General features: G+C 40.8%; 1 protein-coding gene across 1 annotated transcript; it reads left to right on the top strand.

The window, feature by feature from the left end:
* Positions 1–234: 234 nt before the first annotated feature.
* LOC149420467 (trypsin I-P1-like) lies at positions 235–7,952 on the top strand. Its single transcript, XM_089636163.1, has 5 exons — positions 235–439; positions 1,118–1,379; positions 2,612–2,718; positions 7,101–7,288; positions 7,799–7,952. The coding sequence occupies exons 1-5, from the start codon at positions 316–318 to the stop codon at positions 7,949–7,951; spliced, it is 834 nt and encodes a 277-aa protein (XP_089492289.1). The 5' UTR covers positions 235–315; the 3' UTR covers position 7,952.
* The last annotated feature ends 1,085 nt before the right edge of the window (positions 7,953–9,037 follow it).

The raw sequence follows: 9,037 nt of genomic DNA, 5'->3' as shown, positions 1-9,037 counted from the left end.
AGTATCTTCGAAGTCATTGTACATCTACATTACCTCGATTCTAGAACTAATAAACACTCGTCTCCTACGTAAATAGATGATTAGCTGTAATTAAAAAACAATAAGACCAACGTTATCAGCCAATTCTTATATTACATGCCAGACATTTGATCAGCTGTAAAATTTTATCAAAGGAATTATTAATATATTGGGATAATTTACATTAACATTATAAATTGTTTTCCGAGTGGAAAACGAGCCTCAGTCGTATCGATATAATTTTCCAATAAACACTGTCAACTAAAACTGCTCGATATTTAAGTATTAGTCGTGAAAATGCCGATACTAAAGTGCAACAATTGGTTTTCGATAATAGTTTTATTGCTTCTGTTTACGTATTTTAAAAATGTTGGTGGCAATAGAGTTAAAAGAGTGATTAATGGAATTCAAATTGGAAATGGTATAGATAACATTTGAGTTTATATATAAATAGGTTTGTTAGGAGAAATTGAAAACCAAAAGAATGGAGCGCTTATTAGAAAGTGAAAACCGAAAGAATGGAGAGTATTAGAAAGTGAAAACCGAAAGAATTGAGCGCTTATTTTGAGGAATTAAATGAAACGAAAAATTCTCATGAAACTCTTCTATTATAAAAATTTCGTCAGAAAGCTACGAAATTTAATTTTTCTTTCTGGAAACTTATTGGAAGTTTTTTTTTTCGTCGCTTTTCCGTTTTACATATAGATATTTGCTGTATTTCAGAATACTTATAGATTCTCAGAAATAGAATGCCTATTTTAAAACGAACTTTTTAATTCTCGGAACGTTTCAGTTTACATTTTGTTGCAAAAAATGGTCAAAGGGGGAGATTCTAATCGAGGATTCTATTGAGAGGATTTTTATAATGCAACTTATGTCCAAGAATTAACGCTTTTTTCCAAATCTGCGAATTGTAACCCACTTGTGTGTCAAAAATCTAATTTTAGGGGTGATCGTGGAAAATTTGTGTTTCACTTTAGCGTTCGCATATTGACAAACTTCTCTTTAGCGGTCGCATATTGACAAACGTTTAATTTTATTGCTTTTTGTTTTCCTAAATACGTAATAAACATCCAATTACAACGTTGACGTTTTCCAGGGGAATTCCCAATTGCTGTATCCATCAAGGATGCTTCTACGATGGCTCATATATGTGGAGGAACCCTAATCTCCAGCAATATGGTCCTTACGGCGGCGCACTGCCTGCTGCAGAGTCTGGCAGAAGAGAATCCTTCTGGCTACAGAGTGAAGCTGGACAATTATCTCAATACAAATTACGACACATACAACTCTTTGAAAGATCAAAAAGACAATTTTGAAATGGGCGTCACTAAAATATACATTCATGACGATTATGATAGGTACGTTACGGATGCATTTTACGTATTTTTCGACTGATTTTATATTTGTGATACCATACAAGAATTTCAACTGTCTGGAGCCAATAGGACTACGGCACCTCCGATTAGGGCAACGTTATAAGGCAGAGAGAAGCGAAAGAAGAACAGAAAAAGGTTCGAAGTACCTTAGAAAATGGGGAAAGAAATAATAGAAAACTCAGACAAACATCAATTCTCCCAATTCCAAAATGCAAAAAAAAACGATGGGCAACTCAACAATAAATATCTATGGAGTAATTTTTTTAATACATTACCAGAAAGTATCACAAATATAAATAACAATAAATATTTTAAATTTCATCTAAAAAAACACTGAATACTTTAACTTATTAACAAACAAACCACAAACATAACAGCACATCCCCCATACACACAAGCTTAGCTTTGTTATGGTGGTACATCTTATGCTACATATACATACGCGAGCCGAACTGCCGAACTGAACCTCAACTTATGGGAAAGAAACGAAACAAACCGCAAATGGCGCGAAACGCCGTTTGCAGTTGCTTCGTTCCTTTCCCATAACTCGTGGCTCGGTTCGCGTTCGCGAAGTTCGCAAATGTATACGTACAATTATATAACAATATGTGAAATGATTACTATGTGCAATGCAACATATTTTCTGTAAATGATGTGACATTATTTTTTTATAAAGATATTAAAAAAGGATAAAAATATGTATGCATAGTGGAAAATACCTGGCTATTCAGATATGTGCAATAATCCCAGCCAAAGCAATCTCACGAGGGCGAAACTGAAGAATGTACCACTCTGGTGGGATAATAGAAAAGGTGACTAAAAACTCATCAAAATGACCACATTTAAAAGTGATATAACGTATTGAAAAGTGATGATACAAACACTAGATTAGGTTAGGTTTTAATGTTAGTTTTATGTCATCGCTTTTAATGATTTTATTTTATTTTAATCACTTTTTAAAGGTGTGTTAAATTGTCACTGTGTTGAGTTATCATGGAACCAAAAGAAAACGCGAGAAAATATTTTTTCTGAAGTTAATTCATAAAAATATGCTTTTAGAAGTGAAATAAAAGCGTAATAAAAATCTAACCAAACTAAACCATTGATAATTTATGAATGAGTACCTACCTACCTACATAAAAATATTATCAGTAATTAATGTTATTGTTATGGTTTATTTAGCCTTAAAATAGTTACACGATGGTTTTTTTCAGAGATTCGCAAGCACATGACCTGGCCATTTTAAAACTAAATTCAAATTACGCAACATTAAAAAAATATTATGAAAATATATTGCCAACGAGTGCTTTTGGATTATCAGGTAAATATTTCATATTTTATTTAATACAAAATCAATAATGTACCTAGAACAAAATTGCAGCATCCTGTTTTATATACCTACTTAAATAAATGGGTAGGTACCTATTTATAAAAATACATACCAATTTAACTAAATTTCTTCACAATCATGAACTGATATTCTGTGAACAGTCAAAAATACTCCTTCCCATTGTTGTTTTACATTTGAGATGTTAGTACGCAATCGCGCCTCTAACTGTATGCTATGCTCCTTAACAGAATATAACACTGTGAAGTAAAAAACATTATAAAGTCATTTCTTTAAGTCCTATAGGAATACTTTAGTTCGAGGTCCAACCTTCTAAAGATTCTTGAATTAATTCTTTTTTATGTGAAACCGCACAAGAGTCCCAACTGCTGCAACTGCAAGCCAGTGAGACCTAAGGTATTGGGGTAGAGAATGAAATGGGGAAGAGGAAGGTGGGCCAGGTTCTTATTCAGATCTCCAATTTGGTAGGCGGGAATGGGTACCGCCGCCCTGGGAACCATTTATTGGATGACCAACACCTCTGCCACAGGTCACCCCAAGTGGTTCGCTACGTTTGGTGACTTAGCAGGGGTGCCCGGATTCATGGGTTAAGGTTTGCCCAGGTCTTGGTGGCGGGTGCGTCGGCCCACCTTCTGCGTGGCGGGCCGGTTGGGAGATGCTGGTTGAGGGAGACCCTTTACAACCGGTTACCGCTGTCCGGGCCGCTCGATAGTACAGGGGCCCGACCCTCAGGCTCACGACTAAGGGTCGGCTGCCCCATCAGCGAGTGAAAAAACCCCGCCACTGCTGTTGTGCCGGTTCGTGACCGGAGGGGACCCAGCAGCAGCGTTTGGGGCGCATTGGATGCCCTCTCCAGCCGGACTCTCCCAGCCTATCGCCTAGCACCGCAGTGAGTGGGCTGGAACCAAACGCTCATCACTCCTGGACAACCTGAACCCCATGTTCCTACCCACCCCTCATACCTTTCCATTCCAGACCTTCCTTTCACTTCATATCCTTAAAAAAAAAAAAAAAATTGAAATCATGAATATACATAAAAACATACATAACATCATTACAGCGGTGAGTAGCAGGCGTCCCCGGTGCGGGCCAAAACTGTTGGTAAATTTTGCCAACATTCGCGGTCTGCACACTAATTTAAATTCAGTTCATCACCATCTTTTGTCCCAACGTCCCAACCTTCTTTTCCTATCCGAAACTCAGATAGCCGAGCCGCCAGACTCCTCCTATCTGGACTGCCCGGGCTTTACCCTCGCAAGCAAGTTCCGACTCAAAGGAGGAGTCTGCCTCTATAGTCGAGCTGACGTCAACTGTGTACGACTATTGAGTCTGGAAAACTCCAGATTCGACGTAATGTGGGTGCGCGTCAATCTTGCCAGTACATTAAGATTCTACGCTTGTCTATACCGCTCACCGAACCATAGCGAATCAGACACTTCCGAGCTCTTCAAACATTTGAGAGATACTATTGATGATCTCTTGCCCCGCTACCCTTCGGCCGAGTTTATTGTTCTGGGGGACTTCAATGTTCATAACGAACCATGGTTGAAGTTCTCTGGCCCAACAGACTCGGCTGGCCGACAGGCGGAATCCTTTGCCATTTGCTACGGATTAGAGCAACTGGTTCAGGAGCCTACAAGGGTTCCTGATGTCCAGACTCACCGTTCCAATCTGTTAGACCTATTCTTAACTACTGTGCCACACGGTTATAAAATTGACGTGACAGCGCCTCTGGGATCATCTGACCACTGCCTAGTGACGACATCAATCCCCGTTAGCCTCAGACCAACCAATGAGAGGCTGAGGAGAAAAGTGTGGCACTATAGGTCAGCAGATTGGTTCGGTATGCGGGCCCATTTCAACGCTTTTCCGTGGTCAGCTGTTTGTTTTCGGACTTCGGACCCTTCAAGATGTGCCCAGGAGATTGGTAAAGTCATCAAATCGGCGATGGATGGCTTCATACAATCGACTACTAAAGAAACTGGTGTGGGCTCAAAGCCGTGGTTCAGTCGACAATGCTCCGAAGCAGTTCGACGAAAAAACGCGGCTTACCGAGCCTACAACACATCTCGAACGCCCGAAAGCAGATCAGCATACAACAAATCGGAAAAGGAATGCAAGAGAATCATTAAATAAATAAATAAATTAATAGGTCAAAATTCGAACACGACCTGCAGATCAGCAAAAAGCTGGCAGACTGCCCGCATGGCAGCAGAGCATTCTGGTCCCTTGCGGGCTCAATAGGTCGGAATTTTTGCAAACCCAGTTTGCCACCTCTTACCAGACCTGACGGCTCACTAGCAAACACCGCCACCGAAAAGGCTAACTTATTAGGGAAAATGTTTGCGGAAAACTCGACCCTCGATGACGGAGGTGCTGTTCCGCCGTCGGTTCCTCACTGCGGCTTCTATATGAAAAAGCTGAGGATCCGGCATCGGGATGTACTCCACGTTATACGGGGGCTCGATGTTAACAAAGCTAGTGGACCTGATGGAATACCTGCCCTGGTATTGCAGAGGTGTGCTGCGGAAATAGTTCCAGTTTTGACAAAGCTCTTCAAAATGTCCCTGAAGTGTGGCACTGTGCCCTCTGGTTGGAAAAAAGCGGTCATTCACCCTATTCCCAAGAAAGGTGACCGCTCCAACCCGGCCAACTACCGCCCCATAGCGATCACATCAGTTCTGTCCAAAGTGATGGAACGTGTGATCAACGACAAACTGCTCACATACCTCGAGAAGAACAAAATTATCAACGACCGTCAATACGGATTCCGGCGGAACCGCTCGTGCGGTGATCTTCTCGCGTATGTGTCGCATGTTTGGGGGCGGTGCCTGGAACGTCACGGTGAGACCCAAACGGTCGCACTAGACATATCCAAGGCCTTTGACCGGGTCTGGCACCGAGGACTTGTCAACAAATTGCCTTCTTACGGACTTCCCGCATCCCTGTGTACGTGGATTGCTGACTTTTTAAGGGATAGGTCGATTCAGGCAGTTGCTGACGGTTTCACCTCATCCTCACACTCTATAAATGCTGGCGTCCCACAGGGATCGGTTCTGTCTCCGACTTTGTTTTTGTTGCACATCAATGACCTTTTGACATGTGCACCGATACATTGTTACGCGGATGACAGTACAGTTCATGATAGCTTTTTGTTTGATAAGCCCCCAAAGGGCACACAAACTCCAGCGGCTCGGAGGGCTTTGAAGCAGAGAATGGACGGTTTTCTCGAGAGTATTTCCTCCTGGGGTAAAAATAATCTCGTCGAATTTAATGTTTCAAAGACCCAATCCTGTCTGATTACGTCTAAAAGGGATCTAAATGATAATCTAGTCTCCTTCAACGGAAGCAATCTTCCGAACAGGCCTTCCATTGATATGCTTGGTGTAACTATAAGTGACCAGCTCAGGTATGGGGGCTCCATCGAAGCCAGAGTAAAGCTGGCCTCTCAGAAGCTGGGCGTACTGTACAGGGCCCGCAGATACTTTAATAATACACAACTGCTGACCCTGTACAAATCGCAAGTGCGCCCTACTGTCGAATTTGGCAGCCATCTCTGGTCCGGAGCCCCTAAATACCTGAAAAAACCCTTGACTCTGTGCAAAAACGGGCGGTCCGTTTGATAGATTCCCCAATCTTAACAAACGGACTGCAATCTTTAGAGCACAGGCGTCAGGTAGGTATGCTGTCCTTGTTCTATCGGTATTACAATGGAAGATGCTCTGAGGAACTAGCGTCATTAATCCCTTCGGCACCGGTGCGTAGTCGGGATACACGCCAAACGCGTGCCCAACATTTGTACGAGGTTGACATTTGTCACATGAGAACGGGTCGCTTCTACGATTCGTTCTTAAGTTCAACAGCTCGGCTGTGGTACGAACTGCCGGCCTCTGTGTTTCCTCCCTCCTACAACATGGGACTCTTCAAGACCCATGTTCACTCCTTCCTCTCCACAAAAAGACCCTCCACACAGCATCCCCAAAGATGACATAGGCCCTGAGGGAAATTATTTTCTTCAGGGCCTCCTGTGTGGAGTTAATATAAAAAAAAAAAAAAAAAAAAGATCTAGTCACCAAACACGGCCAATGCCATTTCAAGCAATCTTTCAATTCTGACTGGTGGTCTTACACCAGGGGGATACTGAGAGTATCTTCCACTCTAGAGCGTTCCACAAATATATTATTTTAAATGAGTAAATTGTGAAATAACACAAATTTTCAAATAATATTTACTTTGCGCATGCCAGCATTTGAACCCGCGACCTCCAGCTTGCTAGTCGAGAGTCTTTCCCTTCGACCACCGAGGCTGTCAATTAACATATAAATTTGTAATTATTATTGAACAATATTTTCTAGGCGAATGCAAAGTGTATGGCTATGGAAAGATGGACATGAAATCTGAGGTGACATTCAACCCACTTCATATGGGGAGAGTAAACATAATATCCCTGGCGGAATGTCAATACCGGCTTGGTGAATTTATTTCTCCAAAAGCAGATGATGGAATGATTTGTGCCACGGGAGACGGAACTGATGCATGCCAAGTTAGTAATCTAAGTAACTAATTAGCCATCATACTATGCCACTGTAAGAGGAAGCAGAGAAAAAATGAATGCCATATTGACACTATATAATAGCATTCACTGCTCTCTCTTCATTCGCTTTCAAAATAGATTAAAATATTTTTCAGACACCCAAACTTGATACCGCATTTGATTCTCCTGGTCGTGTCATATCTTCCTGAAATGTGCTAACTTCTTGCTCCATCCTCTTGAATGTCATAAATTATCCCAATACTACTTTCATTGTCCATTCAGTGTATGTATAAACGATGTAAGCATCCCTCGTGAGAAAAAAATGTTTTCACTCATAATAATCTTGTCATATTTTGACATTCAAAACCAATTGGCTTTTCAGTTGTGCTTTCTTCAAGTGGAGACCGCACAAGAGACACAGTGGGTTGATGTTGGTGGCACCCACAACATTGGGAATGGAAAGAAGGACAGAAGAATAATTGAGAAAAATTTGTTTGTAAAAAATGATTTGTTCAACAGGGTGACTCAGGATCCTCCCTTATCTGTGATGGTCTCCTGGAAGGAGTGGTGAGCTATGGGATGGGGTGCGGTGTCATCCAGCTCCCTGGCGTCTATACCCGGGTGGTACTACATATAGATTGGATTCATTCCATTATCTCACAAGATAAATAAAATAAAAACACACCATAAAACAGTTTCATTGCCACATTTTTTACCTTTGTTGATAAGCGACTTAACGCTGTTGAAAAGGAATAAATATTTATTTTGTAAAGTGTGTCAAATCCCAACACCCGAAGAAATTAGGGAAAGCAACCAGAATAAGATAATCTACGCTATGTGCTAACTAATAGATTAGTAGTGGAACCAACTACCTCAGGAGACTCGCTAAGGTGTTGGAGTTGAAAGTGGAAAGAGGGAGCTCTAAAGCTAGGAAATATAGGAAGGAATTGAATATATCAATGGTGCAATGTTATGGGACCAGAAGACACCTCAAATTCCAACAATCATTTGTGATGGGTGAAAATAATTATTTATTTTAGCAAACTTCATAAATATAAAAAACAGAAATAAATTTTGCTAATTTAAATTGGCTCAGTAATAAAAACATGAGGACAGAGAAGTACGAACAGAATCAAATGAAGACATACTCCAAGTGTTTAAAAAACATCGTTTTGTATAATAAAAGTGAATATGTTTGCATAATTATTTTCAGAGATTTTTTGTCAAATAAGATTCTAATTAAATTTGCACCATTGTAAAAAGAATGTGCTGTTCGTAAGCAGATTTCATTATCGAAGATTGCCTGCAGATTGTCGGGTACATTAATTTGCAAATCACTGAAAGGTAGATGCCCATGACCGTGATGATGGATAGTGTTCAACTACAGTTATTCAAGCCAAACTGTTAAAAATGCATCACACAAGCACTTAAAAACAATCAACTCGTTTCGTAATAAGGTTTGCTATTCTTAGCATTATGTATATGCATAAGCATTTAAGTGGTGTTTTGCATGTTGAATGCTCTAGCCAAATACGCATATAGGCAGGAGTGAATATGCATATGCGAAATTCGAATTCTTAGCAACTTTTTGGATACATCCAAACTGTTGCTGGTGAGTGGTACAGTTCTTAAGATATGCTAGCATTCAACTCGCCCCATGGCCGTACCTTGTGTCATTGTGTATGTATAATGCAGTGAGTCTCTGGAGACGCTTTGCTAGTACACATCCGTGTATTTACGCACTGTGCGTTCAGCCGA

Source organism: Hesperophylax consimilis, chromosome 10 (genome assembly GCF_061612785.1).
Source record: "Hesperophylax consimilis isolate HC1 chromosome 10, BYU_Hcon_1.0, whole genome shotgun sequence".
NCBI lineage: Eukaryota > Metazoa > Arthropoda > Insecta > Trichoptera > Limnephilidae > Hesperophylax > Hesperophylax consimilis.
Note: the sequence above shows the minus strand (reverse complement) of the source record. Positions and strands in the feature narration are given on the sequence as shown.

What these genes read in the sequence shown, in the direction of transcription:
- LOC149420467 (XM_089636163.1), top strand. Translation starts at nt 316, where the DNA reads ATGCCGATACTAAAGTGCAACAATTGGTTTTCGATAATAGTTTTATTG. An exon ending in ATTCATGACGATTATGATAG is followed by an intron (nt 1,380 to 2,611) that starts GTACGTTACGGA and finishes GGTTTTTTTCAG; the next exon opens with AGATTCGCAAGCACATGACC. An exon ending in ACGGAACTGATGCATGCCAA is followed by an intron (nt 7,289 to 7,798) that starts GTTAGTAATCTA and finishes TTTGTTCAACAG; the next exon opens with GGTGACTCAGGATCCTCCCT.